General features: G+C 35.7%; 1 protein-coding gene across 3 annotated transcripts in view; it reads right to left on the bottom strand.

Moving 5' to 3' along the window:
* Positions 1 to 16,228, bottom strand: part of LOC117662484 (cadherin-10) — a 165,920-nt gene that overhangs the window by 12,799 nt on the left and 136,893 nt on the right. For all 3 annotated transcript variants that reach the window (XM_034411931.3, XM_034411932.3, XM_087890250.1), the window contains exons 6-9: positions 12,691 to 12,878; positions 9,730 to 9,983; positions 5,960 to 6,096; positions 4,092 to 4,213 (exon numbers count right to left, since the gene is read on the bottom strand). In XM_034411931.3, the coding sequence (XP_034267822.1) occupies positions 4,092 to 4,213; positions 5,960 to 6,096; positions 9,730 to 9,983; positions 12,691 to 12,878 (701 nt within the window). The remainder of the gene's footprint in view (positions 1 to 4,091; positions 4,214 to 5,959; positions 6,097 to 9,729; positions 9,984 to 12,690; positions 12,879 to 16,228) is intronic.

Genomic DNA, 16,228 nt, shown 5'->3' on the forward strand with positions numbered 1-16,228 from the left:
TATCTTTTATTTTCTTATTAATTTAATAATTATATTAAAATATAATTTAATAAAATAAAAATGTGTTGGTATAATGGCACACAATGTCTTTACAGAATATAACAAAACCAGTGGTGAAATCCAAATTTTTTTACTACTGGTTCTGTGGGTGTGGCTTGGTGGGTGTGGTGTGGCTTGGTGGGCGTGGCAGGGGAATCATACTGCAAAATCTCCATTCCCAACCCACTCCAGGGGAGGGATACCGCAAAATCCCCTTTCCCTCCCCACTCCTGGGGGAAGGATATTGCAAAATCTCCATTCCCACCCCATTCTGGGGACAGCCAGAGGTGGTATTTGCCGGTTCTCTGAACTACTCAAAATTTCTGCTACTGGTTCTCTGAACTGCTCAAAATTTCCGCTACTGGTTCTCCAGAACATGTCAGAACCTGCTAGATTTCACCCCTGAACAAAACTGTATTAAGCACTTTGGCTGATTTTTTTAAGCCGGGATAGGCAACAGGAGACCTGGCTTTCCAGTTTTCAGTTGGGCTTCTAATCTTTAAAATCAACTGATCTCAGTATTAGGCCTTTTGGTGCACAATTCTAAATACCAAATGGAGAGATAAGCATGCCATGCTTTAATTTCTCTCTTCCCCTTAGAACGTATATTGCTGAATAGGCAGAATCAAAGTAGCATTTGTGAAATACAGGTTTGGGTTTTTTTAAGTCAATCACGCTTATAATTTTTCAGGATTTCCACCTCGTTTAATTATCTGTTCCATGCAAAAACTTAATGATGATTTTACTCTATAATGTTAATTTAGTGTAATATAATTTAATTCCATCTATCCATCCATCCATTTCCTCCCTCTCTTTTGTTTGAACAACACAATAACTTTATGCAGATCTCAACAAATGTAGATTATACAGCTTTGGTTCCTTGTTGCCAAGCAAAATACTTAAGAAATCCAGAGATACACAGAGGAACATGCTACCAAAGATACTTCCGGTGGCCTGATTTGATATTACTGCTATATTTCTTGGTGGTGACACCTTGGCTAAATTACAAAATGGTTACAGTAGTGGTATTGGCAATCACACACATATACACCTGGTACAACAATGCTAGTGGGCACAACTATGGTTGCTCGCATTATATTGGGATACCCAACATTAAAGTATGGCATAACATTACAAATCTCCAATTCCCCATTCATCCTTTAACATGCCTGCACATGAAACATTACAACGTTCTGGTTTCATCAAATCATACCAGCAATTTTAGGCCGTCACAATACCAAACACAAGCATCAAAGGCATGAAAGAAGAAAAGGGAAGCAGTGCGAAAACAGTCAAATCTATCTTGTTTGTCAATCCTGTTCCAAATTACAATAAAATATCAAAATAGCAGAGCTGGAAGGGACCCTGGAGGTCTTCTATTTCAATCCCCTGCTCAAGAGGAGATTCTGTACCATTTCAGACAAATGGCTGTCCAATCTCTTCTTTAAAAACTCTAGAGATGGAGCACACAGTACAATGCAAACTGTTGCATTGACTAATTATTCTGTCAGGAAACTTTGACTCATAATTGATTTCCTTGGGTCACAAGGTATAATTCCAAACCCCAGCTATTTCTCATGCCTGGGTTACCTGCATGCAAGACAAAGGTACATGGAACAAGGCAACAGGTGAGAAATCAATATGCAAGGGAGTTATTTATGCCTACTAATGTACTTGCAGTCGGATTTGTTTTTATTGCTGTTCTTGCACCGAGGTATATTTTATTGTCTTTTGCCTAGTCTGAAAGATATATATAATTTGTTTCTATTTCTATATTTTCTATATTTGCAAAATCCAGGTGGTTTGTAATGCGTTGAAAACCATGAACATTCAGAGATTAAAAATCTTTTTTTTAAAAAAACCCATTATTTCTTCTATTAATTTGCAATATACCATTAGCATTTAAATGGAAATGCTGCCTTTTGCATTTCTCTCTCAATATTTGAGCAGCAAGTCTTTCAAAGAAATTGGGCTGTGAGTGATTGCTCTTTATTCCTCCTTTTTTTTAAAAAAAAACAAAACTCTCTGTATATATTTTAGACATTCATTCCATCATTTGCTGCACATATCCATGAGTTTTTGATATACTCTGTCAACTTTCTCTGAAGAGTTAAATGTACTGATTTTTAAATTACTCAGTAAGGCAAAAAGTATGTTTTTCTCTGTTTAATAAACAGAGGTTTATTACAGGTTAAACAGGAAAAAATCATACAAAAAACTATAAAATTAATTTAACATGTCGCTGTGTTTACTTCTTCAAGAAAATAACACATTTCTCTATCTAAGATAGTAAGTTATTTGTTTAATGTAACTCTGGGTACCATATACAAAAAAAGATCTGATTTCTTTACTTAGACTAATTGCAGTGGCTCCACAATGTGTTCCTTTTATAATGTTCCAGATAATTCCAGGCAGATCTCCTCTGGAAATATCCCTAATGTCTATATGTATACAATGTCTACTTTAAAAAAGTTTCTGCCACAACCTAGCCCTTGATCTTTTCTTTTCCTGCAACCATTCTTCATATGTTTTAGCCTCCAGCCCCCTAACAATTATCAATATGAACAGCAATTCCATAAGCCAGGTTCCCCATTCTTATAGTAAAACTAGTCTAGTAACTACTGATAGTCTGATTTGGAGGGGGGGGAGGGTGTCCCAAATCTGCTCCCTTAATCAACCCAGCTTTTGATTTCTATTTTTTTTTTCTGAAAAAAATATCATGAAAATAGGATGGTGATTATTTGGTATCTCCTTTCCTCTTGTGATTTGTTCACTCAGAATCATGCTTTGTTCTCATAACTTTGCCCACACATTGGAATTAAGGCAGTGGTGAAATCCATTTTTTTTACCACCGGTTCTGTGGGCATGGCTTGGTGGATGTGGTGTGGTGTGGTGTGGCTTGCTGGGCGTGGCTTGGTGGGTGTGGCATGGGAAGGATCCTGCAAAATCTCCATTCCCACCCCACTCCAGGGGAAGGATATTGCAAAATCTCCATTCCCACCCCACTCCATGGGAAGGATATTGCAAAATCTCCATTCCCACCCCACTTCAGGGGAAGGATATTGCAAAATCTCCATTCCCACCCCACTCCAGGGGAAGAATAGTGCAAAATCTCCATTCCCACCCCACTCTGGGGCCAGCCAGAGGTGGCATTTGCTGGTTCTCAGAACCTGCTGGATTTCACCCCTGCTTTACAGGCATATTTGGACCTTTTAATACTGGGTTTCTCAACCTCAGCTACTTTAAGATGTGTGGACTCCAACTCTCAGAGTTCCCCAGTCCCTGGGGGGAAAACTTTTTTTTTTACATTTTTACATTTCGGCGAACCAGTAGCATTTTTTGCTACCGGTTCTGGTAGCATTTCACCCCTGAATTAAGGGAAACAGCCAGTTTTTACTGTTAAAACAACTGCTTTTCCCTTGTCTCAAAAGGAAATTCCTTACAGCATTCTGAGTTTCACTGAGCTTTAATGCTTGGTGCTTTGCTTTTCCCAATTATATTCTTCATTGGTGTTCAGTATTCTACATCCTTCTGTAGGTAAAGGAAAACATGTTTTTGGGGGTTTTTTTTGAAACTAACAACTTTTTATTCTTTTGTGATATTTGTCAACAACAAGCTGATTGAGATAAAAATAGTATTTGCAGAAGGAAATGCTGCCAGTGATGTTTTGATCCATATCAACTGAAAGGCTGAGCTATGCAATGACAAAAAAATCATATACACATACACACGCGCACACACAAACTGATTTCAAGAAATAGTTTAGAGCATACCTTTCTTCCACAAAGATACCATACAAAATTATTGTATTTCTGGGAAAAAAGAACCAAACAAAAAGGAGTTGAGGGGGAAAAAAAGTTTGAAGAACACAAAATGTTTGGTGAGGATACAAAAAGGTGGTGTTGGCATTGCTAGAAAGCAGATCTACACAAAACTGGATTCTGATTTATTGACAGCCATTTTTCCACTTTCAAGTTGTAGATGAAATCTTTCATTTTTCCTGTTCCTAAAACAAAACTAGAAAGTTTGACGCATATGCATAATTGACTTACTTGCCCTGCTCTTGCATTTTCACACACAAAAGTGTCATAGAATACAGCAAATTGTGGTGCATTGTCATTCACATCCAATATTCGTACGTACACAGAAACACGGGTCGTCTCTTTGGGATTGTCTGTCAAAGCAGGAGAAATAGGCAATTTTATTTAAAAATGGATTTGTAGTCCTGAATCAGAATGTCCACAAATATACTGCATGTTACTTTAATGATTTCTTTAAAGGATAAACACATTTTCAATCTGAAGACATTTCTGGCAATCTCTTTGCACCCAGTTTGTGTTCTGTTATGGACAGAAGGCACCAAACTTACTGCTTATTTTCTCTGTCCTTTCAAATAAATAACAAATGTAAAGTAGTGGTGGAAAACAGTTTAGTGACCAGATATTGGGTGGAGTTTTTTTTCCAGCTCTGAGGGTCAAAGAGAATGTGGAAGAAAATAATGGTATTGATCTCAAATGAATGGATAGAGCCAAAATTTTAAATCTACTATTGTCAAGTTTCTGGCAGTTTAAAACAAAGGAAGAACTCAAACAAAGAAGCTTAACAAATTAGAAAGAAACAGTTTCTTTTGAGAGTTGGAAAGATAGGAAGAAGCATAAAGGACAATTTGCTTCTTCTAATTTCAAGAAAATATATATATTTGATAGTACAGATTTCTTAGAATGACATTATTATAAGTTATTACAGGACATATCTGATTAGGATATTTAATTTAATTTAATTTAATTAATTTAATAAAGGGCAATTGGATAAGAACACAACTATATTCTTGTTTAATTTCCCTTGTCAGCCTACCCAAACTTGCTAGTTTCCAAATTCTTCTCTACATCACCAACCAGCACAACCTTTGATATCACATATCAAAATAGCCTTAAATAGGGAAAAAATGCTAATGATTTCACAGCCCACAAAATAGCCATTCTGGGAAAGAAACACTACATCCAGTACTTATCAGTGTGATGAAATTCTCCTTACTACTATAGCGCTGAATAAAACTCCTTCCTAATATAAATTGTAGCCATGCCATTGTAGGATTAAAAATGGAGATGATTCAGAAGTTAACATTTCCCCCCCCCCCAAAAAAAAAGAAAGAAAAAGAAAGAAAGAAAAGAAAAGAAAACTTATTTTCTAATAGCTTTTCTTGTTTTTGTATGTCATCATGGCTACATGGCTACCCAGAGAAGTGTGCATTGAATTCACAATTCACATATTTGAATTGTACTGAATTAGGGAAGGCTAGACTGTCACACACTTCTTTTGCTGGAGGACCACAGAAACATACAGGGGCCCTTGACTTACAACTGTTCACTTAGTCCAAAATTTTAAATCTACTATTTTCAAGTCTGGCAGTTTAAAACAGAGCAAGAAATCAAGCAAAGAAGCATAACAAATTAGATGGAAACAGTTTTTTTGAGACTTGGAAAGAAGGGAAGAAGCCATTAGTGACAGTTTGAAGTTACAACAGTATTGAAAAAAGTGACTTATGACCATTTTTCACATTTATGACCATTGTAGCATCCCCTACATCATTTACATTTGGATGCTTGGCAACTGACTTAAATTTATGATGGTTTCAGTGTCCCCTTTGCAAACTTCTGGCAAAAAAAGTCGACAGGGAAGCCAGATTCACTTAACAATCGTGGTACTAATTTAACAAGTGCAGTGCAGTGATTCACTTAACAACTGTGCTCAGAAAGGTTGTAAAATGGGGGCACAGTTGACTTAACAGATATTTTGCTTAGCAACAGAAATTTTGGGCTCAATTGTGCTTGTAAGTTGAGGACCACCTGTGTTACATAGCTAAGATACATTTCACTAGACACAATAAATAAAATATATACACTGATAGTAATGAACTTACTGATTTCTGCTGCTATTACACTAAGGTTGTGCCACTGTGATATTTCTCGGTCAAGCATCTTAGAAGTATAGATTGATCCATTTCCTGAATGTATGTTGAAAATTCTATCAAGATCAGTGTGACGATCCAAGGAAAACCTAATGATTGGTAGGAAGAAAAAGAGCTTTATGTTGAGATGTACCACATATAATCTTGGTGACTGCAAGTTATTCTAATGGAGAGTAGTGACATAGTTGTCAGCAGCTTTTAAAAAGCATTAAAATCAGCAAGAGATAGATAGCATTGAGACGCAAATCTCTCACCCTTTATATGAGTGGCAACGATGCATACATATTCAATATGCTTGCATCATGGCACAATGTTGACCATCTTGATGATTTCAACACCCGCCCCCCCAGACCCGCCCCCATATGTTGCCTTCCTGTCAAATTCTGAGATCTTAGGAAAGCAACAGTTCATGAAATTGTTTAACTCAAGATGCAATAATTAGAACAGCAACAATATTACAGTTTGTGACAATAAAAATTAATCAGAGATAACTGACATTTCTAGACCTAAACACATTTAGAACTGACAGTTTGGTCAATCAGACTGAATACAAAGATGTTTGTATCCAATCTAATATCTATAAAGTTTAAGCTGCAATAGATGGAACTAGATGTGACAGCAAAGATATGTTTGTTCCACACCAAAAATCTTCCTGGTGTTCACTCATAAATAGTGGCATTCAATAGATGGTCACAATACCACAGATTTTCCATTGCTCCATTTCATAGACAGTGTTGTCAAAGGAATTCATAGCTGGTTGCAACGTGTTAAAGCATCTGTAATGCTGGCAGATGAAGCAAAATTTAAAAGTTGATTCTGTATGATCTGAAGTGCTATAGTCCATGTGCCTTTTCTACTGAGAACTTTCTCTTTTATACATTTCTTTAATACATTTCCAGTAACACATAGAGAATATTCATATCAGCAACAGCATGCAGGCAGCCTTTTCAATCCCTCTTAACTGTGAAACACAAGGTAGCAACAAAATCTATCAGCATAAAAGGTAATTTCTATATGATTTGCTAATGTTGAAAAGATACATGGTGCTAACCTAAATATATATAATCATTGTTCCAGAAAGCTTATATTTAATCTCTCCTCCTCATAAAAACAGTTTTGTTGCATCAAGTGCTGTTCTATTCTACTAAAAAGTCAGTTTTGGCAGGAAGCATAATAATCACTTACCGTAATTTAATTGGCAAATAGCAACTTTTGCTCCCCTCTGATAAATATAGTAATTTACCTTTATTAGACCTATTACCTCTGTTGGTTAAAAAAATATAATAATTAGAAATATCTAATGAAACCCTATGGCTCCTATTCTGAAACACACCTATTATCACTGCAAATTGCCTAAAATGCATAGGGAGCTTTGCCTTTCAGTGTGATCACTATTTCTAGTTCATTCTTCACCTACAGAGTATTTTGTAAAAGTTTAAATCTTACCATAGTTCTAAGAATCTGTTCTGAGATTACACAGAAAAATGCACTGGAACTGACACTAATGTTTTCAGATGTTTCCTGACAATATAAATGTTTAAATCTCTGGCAATTGTGAAGTATGCAGAAATATCTAAACATATCGTTCTTAAACAACATTGCTTATTTTTATTTCATCTTCTTTTTTTCAATAGAAGATCTAACAAACTAGATGGACAGTTATTTTGCCCATCTCCAGTAACGGTTGTTTGCCCATCTCCAGTAATGGTTGTCATAATCTTTAGATTATGAAAGGATATCCTCATGGGGATTGGGAACATTTATATGAAGGGCTTCCAAATTAACAAAAATATTACTCAAACATGGATTTATGAGTAGTGCTTGACTTCATATTTTGGTTTAATCCTCTGTCATAAGCTGCCTTTGGAATGATACAAGCTCAGTTTTTTCCAGTTTTGCATGTAATGATTTGTCCAGCTTTTCTTTAATTTATCCATGTATTTCATTAACTGATGCTGAACTACCCTTTGTTATTCTACAACTATACAAAATGTCTGGACAGTTGTTGACATTATGCAAGCAAGAGTAGATCTTTAGAGAGCTCAAGTTTTGGCAGACTCAATCAGCTTTTATTACTAAATCACAGTTGGATTATGTCAATGAAATTTTGATTTAAAGGAACTCTATTTAAAGACTTTGCATAAACATTTATGTCATACTTCACCCTTGAAAATAATGGCCAAATTCATTAATTCTAAACCCTCTCTCCAGACAATTGATAAAATTCACTAATGTGATTATAATTACACACTTGACATAAATTAGGTCAATTATGTAGATTTGGGCATTCTGGTTTTATGGATACCTTTTCTCCAGAAATGATCAATTAAACTGAAGTTTTACTATATTGTCAAGTAAGATAGCAATAAAACTGTTGTGTTAAATAATCTCATCAAATGTACATTAAAGAAATTCAAGACATAGAGCATAGAACTGATGTGAAATTATTATGTAACTATTCATTGAGGATTTTATATTTAAACTTAATATTAGAGCTGTGCTATTTGATATAATAAATTAAATAACTGTCTTTTTCATATTTTAGTACTGGAAAATTATATTTAATTATTGATTATATTTAAATATCAGGTACTGTTATTGATTATATTTAAATATCAGGTACTATTATATAAAATATAATATTTAGTATGAGATTTCAGACAATGATACTATTTACCAACAACTTAGGAACTTTCGTATTTGATATTGGCCAATTGAGATGCAAATCAATTAAACCAATGAAACTTCAGATAGATAATGGCAAGTTTCACATTAAAATTAAAGGTTATATTTCAAAAGTGAATTTCTGGCAATTTTCCTCTATTTATTAATGCCTTTTTTCAGTTCTATTAATGAACCTCTATTAAAAGCAAGCAAGCAAGGGAAAACTAACCTATGGTCACACTATTTGACATTAAAGTTATGCTCTGAATATCAGCCTTCCTCAAACTGATATTCTGCAGATTTTGTTGTTAGTTGTGAAGTCGTGTCTGACCCAGCACGACCCCATGGACAACATTCCTCCAGGCCTTCCTGTCCTCTACCATCCTCTGGAGTCCTTTTAAGCTCACGCCTACTGCTTCAGTGACTCCATCCAGCCATCTCATTCTCTGTCATCCCCTTCTTCTTTTGCCCTCAATCTTTCCCAGCATTAGGCTCTTCCCCAGTGAGTCCTTCCTTCTCATTAGATGGCCAAAGTATTTGAGTTTCATCTTCAGGATTTGGTCTTCTAAAGAGCAGTCAGAGTTTATCTCCTCTAGGACTGACCAGTTTGATCGCCTTGCAGTCCAAGGGACACACAGGAGTCTTCTCCAGCACCATAGTTCAAATGCCTCAATTCTTTGGCACTCAGCCTTCCTTATGGTCCAACTTTCACAGCCATACATTGCAACTGGGAAAACCATAGCCTATATGCATTTTTATTCTGCAGATAGCATGAGACAACTGATCTGAGAATTCCAAATGGAGCAAAATTATTTCTTTTTCCCCATTATCCATGTTTTTTGGCAATATGGGGAACTGTCAGTATTGTTTGGAGACCACTTACTTGGGTAAGGCTGCAATATACTTGTACAAGATTATCTCACATGGCTCAGATTAAATAGGTGACCCAATGCTCCATTTTCTCCTTGTTTTTTGTATATTTTGTCACTCACAATAAAAGTATGAACTTAACTAGTGATACAAAGAATTCCTATAAACTGTAATGTTTTAGCATTTACCTTATTGGGCCTGCAGCAGAATCTGGATCTCGTGCCATGACTGTGCCTATGATGGTGCCCACCTCAATATCTTCATGTATTTCAAAAAGATATGAAGATCTGCTAAATATAGGAGGTTCATCCACATCTTCCACAGATATTTTCACAGTAGTCTTATCTTTAAAAGGTCCAAGGTAATAAAAGCGGGGATCGACATACAGATTTTCTGCCTCTATTTTCAAAGTATATAGCCTTCGATTCTCATAATCCAATGGCTGTATTAAAAGTAAATGAATAAATAAATACAGTTATTAACACAATGACACAGAAGTATCTCAGGTATCAAAATGACATATGGTAAAAAAGTATGAAAAGTATATCAAGCACTGTTTCCATTCATTTAAGACCAGTTGTGTGCTAGATCCTGTAGATAAAAGAGAAACTACTGTAACTTACATTTTCTTATTATACTTTTTTATAAAGTAGACATTTTATACTCCAAGTTATATTATGTAGTCTGTAAACCACTACTTTTAATAATTCAGTCAGTGCAACTTTTTTCATGACAGGAAGGAATAATGAATTTGCAGAAAAGAAGTACCAATATATACAGTCATGGCCGTAAATGTTGGCACCCCTGAAATTTTTCCAGAAAATGAAGTATTTCTCACAGAAAAGTATTGCAGTAACACATGTTTTGCTATACACATGTTTATTCCCTTTGTGTGTATTGGAACAAAACAAAAAAAGGGAGGAAAAAAAGCAAATTGGACATAATGTCACACAAAACTCCAAAAATGGGCTGGACAAAATCATTGGCACCCTTTACTTAATATTTGGTTGCACACCCTTTGGAATAAATAACTGAAATCAGTCGCTTCCGATAACCATCAATAAGCCTCTTACACCTCTCACCCGGAATTTTGGACCACTCTTCCTTTGCAAACTGCTCCAGGTCTCTCTTATTGGAAGGGCGCCTCTTCCCAACAGCAATTTTAAGATCTCTCCACAGGTGTTCAATGGGATAGAGATCTGGACTCATTGCTGGACACTTCAGAACTCTCCAGCGCTTTGTTGCCATCCATTTCTGGATGCTTTTTGACGTATGTTTGTGGTCATTGTCCTGCTGGAAGACCCAAGATTTCCGACGCAAACCCAGCTTTCTGACACTGGGCTTTACAGTGCGACCCAAAATCCCTTGGTAATCCTCAGATTTCATGATGCCTTGCACACATTCAAGGACCCAGTGCCAGAGGCAGCAAAACAACCCCAGAACATCAGTGAACCTCCACCATATTTCACTGTAGGTACTGTGTTCTTTTCTTTGTAGGCCTCATTCCGTTTGCGGTAAACAGTAGAATGATGTGCTTTACCAAAAAGCTCTATCTTGGTCTGGACGTTTGCCCAGAAGGATTTTGGCTTACTCAAGTACATGTTGGCAAACTGTAGTCTTGCTTTTTTATGTCTCTGTGTCAGCAGTGGGGTCCTCCTGGGTCTCCTGCCATAGCGTTTCATTTCATTTAAATGTCGACGGATAGTTCGCGTTGACACTGATGCTCCCTGAGCCTGCAGGACAGCTTGAATTGCTTTGGAACTTGTTTGGGCTGCTTATCCACCATCCGGACTATCCTGCGTTGGCACCTTTCATCAATTTTTCTCTTCCGTCCACGCCCAGGGAGATTAGCTACAATGCCATGGGTTGCAAACTTCTTGATAATGTTGCGCACTGTGGACAAAGACAAATCTAGATCTCTGGAGATAGACTTGTAACCTTGAGATTGGTGATATTTTTCCACAATTTTGGTTCTCAAGTCCTCAGACAGTTCTCTTCTCCTCTTTCTGTTGTCCATGCTTAGTGTGGCACACACAGACACACCATGCAAAGACTAAGTGAACTTCTCTCCTTTTTATCTGCTTTCAGGTGTGAGTTTTATATTGCCCACACCTGTTACTTGCCCCAGGTGAGTTGAAAGGAGCATCACATGCTTGAAACAATCTTATTTATCCACAATTTTGAAAGGGTGCCAATGATTTTGTCCAGCCCATTTTTGGAGTTTTGTGTGACATTATGTCCAATTTGCTTTTTTTCTTCCCTTTTTTGGTTTTGTTCCAATACACACAAAGGGAATAAACATGTGTATAGCAAAACATGTGTTACTGCAATACTTTTCTGTAAGAAATACCTCATTTTCTGGAAAAATTTCAGGGGTGCCAACATTTACGGCCATGACTGTAGTTACATAGTTTCAAAGTAAATGAACAAATTATACCAAAACTGATTTCATTCTCCAAAGTACAATGAATGTGCCTTTAAATAAAGACAAAGTTCAGGATGACTTTAGGTGACAGTTTCATATGCAATGAATTTTGTAATATTGTTTTAAAATATAAAATACATAAGCTTTGAATTGAATACATTGATTTGAATAATTAAATTAAATTATTATAACTGAGAGGCATATAATCTCAACACTGTATACTTCTATATACTAAATATATTAGTAGAACTTCTAAACACCCATCCAAAATTATTGCTGTTTCAAAAACAAGACCATCTTATTTTTTGTAAAATCTTTTTGCATGTTATTGTATAATTGATAATTCTGATGAAATCATCTACTACCAGGAAGATTTCCAAAGAATATTCCAATAAATTTGTCAAGTATTATATTTTTTTAGAAAATATTCCATTTTAACAAACAAATCATAATTCTTCCTTCCTTCCTAATCAATGCTATGATACAAAAATAAATATAAATAACCAGCAATGGAAAAAATGTTTTAGTTGTTGCTTTTTATTCATTATATTGTTAACACATATAATAATACATGCACCAAATTGTTCTATATAAAGAGGAGTGTGAATTACAACAATACCAAATTGTGGGTATTTTCATGTTTGTTTTGTTTTTTCTTTGTTTTGCAAGGACTGAATGGTTAGTAGTTCCAAGCACACAATGCATCATATTGAAAAATATGCACCTTTCGTACTGTTATAATGCCTTCCTGTGTGTCCTTTTGTGTTACAACATCAAACATGTCTCTTCCATCACCATCAATAATTCGGTATTCAAGTTCTGCATTTCTCCCAATGTCAGCATCAGAGGCTTTAATGCTTCCAATGGCAGTGCCAACTGGAGAAGATTCTGGAATGCATAGGTGGACTGAACCTGCAAAGAAGAATAATCAGAAATATGTAAAGAAATGATGAATAGCATAGCATAGCATAGCATAGCGTAGCATAGCATAGCATAGCATAGCATAATTTATTGGCCATGTGTGATTGGACACACAAGGAATTTGTCTTCGGTGCATAAGCTCTCAGTGTACATAAAAAATACATTCATCAAAAATCATAAGATACAACACTTAGTGATTGTCATAGGATACTAAGTAAGCAATCAAAGACCCTGGTAGGATAGCAAGAAACATATGAATTGTTTTTTAAATGAAAGAGACAGAGAAAGGTTTTAGATTTAAATCCAAAGCATCAGGTTTCTACTTAACTACAGGGTCACTGCTTTCAAATGGACTCTTCCAAAAGCAAACTTGCCCTTAGCTAGCTAAATATAGTCTGCTAATCCTATTGGAAAATCTAAGAACTTGTTTTCCTAGCATTTCAAATTGTGTTATGATGAAACAGTATTCCGTAGATCCATTCCACCCTCCACCCCCCACTAATCATTGCATTGTTCAACATACTTAAAAAGAAAAGGAAATTTCCAAGAAAGGCTTCTGGAGTTGACTGAAAGACTCTTAGTGCCTACCTTACTTATGCAGCAATCAAGAAACACCATCCTGTCTCTCCCAATATTTTTCTGTCTAATTGATCAGAAGCTCATGACAGCTTCATCTGTGCTTTCTTGCAGGCTACTATAGCTAGTGACTACTATGCATCTATACAGTTGGCAAATAAAAAGGCCAATGCACACTCTATTGGCTACATAGGGGTGAGATGAAAAAAATGAGAGGTTACTGCAACTTGAAAGAAAATACCAAAAATCTACTGCTCCATAGAAACTGAGTCTTCCAGATAGAGCCAAATCCTTCTTTTGAAAAGTTAAAAAGTGGAAATAAGTTTTCTGCCTATTCCAAAAGCACCTCTCTTTTTTTTGGTTCAGGAAGCACAGGGAGGTTGCAATATGATTGGGGAGATATGTAAGAGCAGAAATAAAAAGTAACAAAGCACAGCATCACCCGAGAAATTCTAAAACAGTAATAAAAGGAATCACTGTATTTTAGGTGAAAGAAACTGGAGAACATATTTTCGCATATCATTAGATTTTCATCAAGTACTTAACCAGCCACAATACAACACTGCTTGGCAGGTCAAAGGAAAAAAAAAGTGAAGAAATAAAGTAGGTTTTTACACTAATTTTAAGTGCAATTTCACTAAAGGGTATTTTAAGTATAGACCCAAGTGAATACTAATAATCAATTGCAAATAAATAAGTAAAATACTAAAGAGAAAATAAAGAAGCAATGCAATCCAATATATTTAGAGGAGACTGTATATCTGAAAATATATAATGATAGAATTCTTAAGGTTCACCATGAAGACTGTTTGGTACAACCACCTTGTAAGAGACTCTGCAGCCTTAGCTGTGCTCATTTTAAGTTTTGACTGCAAAACGATAAATAAACTTCAATAATTTTTCCCAAGTTGTGTCTGGGGGGGGTGGGGGGGTACTGTAATTACAAAAATAAACAGCATCCCATTCAGTTTTGAGTAACCATAATTCAAGTGGGCATTAGCTTCCACTTGAATAAGTCCTTTCTGAAATAGGGGCAAATCACCTACAGTACCACTACCATTTGCAATAACCTATTCTGGCACTTAAATTCAATCCGTATAAGGTTCAGCTAAAATTTAAAAAAAAATAAGTAAAATATTAAAATCAAATTCAAGTATTTCAATCATTTTGCAAGTTCCACCAATTTTTGCAGGAGATGATTTGATCTAGATTTTGTGAGTCTCATCCCCACGGTTCCTTGAAGTACTTAAGTGCTTGCAGTAACAAAGTGAGGAGGTGAAGAAGGAACTGCATTCCTATCCTTGATACTGAAAACTTGCTTTAAAAAAAACACCGCTTGCAAGAGTTTGTAGGAATTCAGGGAAATTAATAGGGTCTGCAAAATCATAAAATATTGCTCTTGGGCATTTTTCTTTCATTATAGCACAATTTGTACTGGACTTGTTTTTGATGGAGTCATGCCTCAATTTGCGGTATTTGATGGTTTCTCTTATGTAGCATGTGTTGTGCAAAAAAGCCAAGTTTCTCTGTGTGGGCTTCTGTCTCTTCTGGCACAGGCAAACTGAACAGTAACATCTCCATCTGTATTTCTTGAGCAATAGCCTCAAGTGAGTGTAAATCTGGTGAAAATGTTTATTTTGAAAAAGGAAAACCATTCTTCCAGCAGAAGCCAATTTGCTGAAAATCTATGTACTCTGGTAATGTTTAGTTTCCAGGCAAGACATGAACAACAAAGGATTTTGTTGTTATTGTTGTTTTTTTAAAAAATAGTTCAGTTTCTTAAAAGACATTTGTAAGATACTGAGGCTAGGTCAGAAGAGAAACACACAGAGAGAACTATCTGTGAGAAAGAAAATTTCTAACCCCCTTTCTTTGTATTTTATTTCCCTCTTCCTTTTTTGTGCCTCATTAGACCATAAACAAGCAGGGCACCTAGATTTTTGAGGTAAGTTATAAATTACCATTATTATTCTTTATTTGTACTTTGCCTCCAGGAGCTAAAAAGCTCTGGAAGCCTGGAAGTAATATAAAATCACAATCAATCATTTTTATAAGTCTAGCAGTTTCTATAGCGCTGCCAAATTGCACAGCTCTTCTCATATCTCACTTGAAGTGAATGGGCCTCATTTTGTGACTTTCAAAAGGAATCCAGAATAGAGAAGAGGAAACTGCTCCTGCTGGTTTTCAAAAGTATTTGTAATTTGTGAGGGTTGAAGCTGGCAATGTTTGAAAGATACCAAAGCCAGATTTCCTCTAGCTTCTATCTTAACCTCTCTCACACAAAGTCAATGGAACCACCATAATCCCCTGCTGAAATGCCAAGGAAACTACCCATCCTTGCTTCTACTTTGAGAAAGAAGAAGGCAATCACAGTTATAAAAGAATTTTGATAAAGACAGAGTGTCATTTCATGACTCTCTGGTAAGAAAAAAAAAGTGTTTTATTATTTCCTGTCTCGTAAGAAATCTCTTTGGATTGAATTTATATTTTTCCCATTGGAAGAGTCAGGAACTGTAGTAATCGGGGATAAGATGGAGTGTAATTAAAACCAAGGATTCATTTCAAGCAGATTTGACTTAGCTCCATTTGACACAAGGGAGTAAGGAAATCTGGTCAATATCAATACTATATTCAATTCTGCCGTTTTCAGGCAATTTTTCAGCATCTTTTTTTAAAAAAAAAATACCATTGGGAACTTGAAAGTTTACAAGATTGATACTATATGGAACAAAACTGTGACTGAATCTAGATGTTCTACTTCGGAT

This window comes from Pantherophis guttatus, chromosome 3 (genome assembly GCF_059756535.1).
Source record: "Pantherophis guttatus breed Tessera chromosome 3, ASM5975653v1, whole genome shotgun sequence".
Classification (NCBI taxonomy): Eukaryota; Metazoa; Chordata; class Lepidosauria; order Squamata; family Colubridae; genus Pantherophis; species Pantherophis guttatus.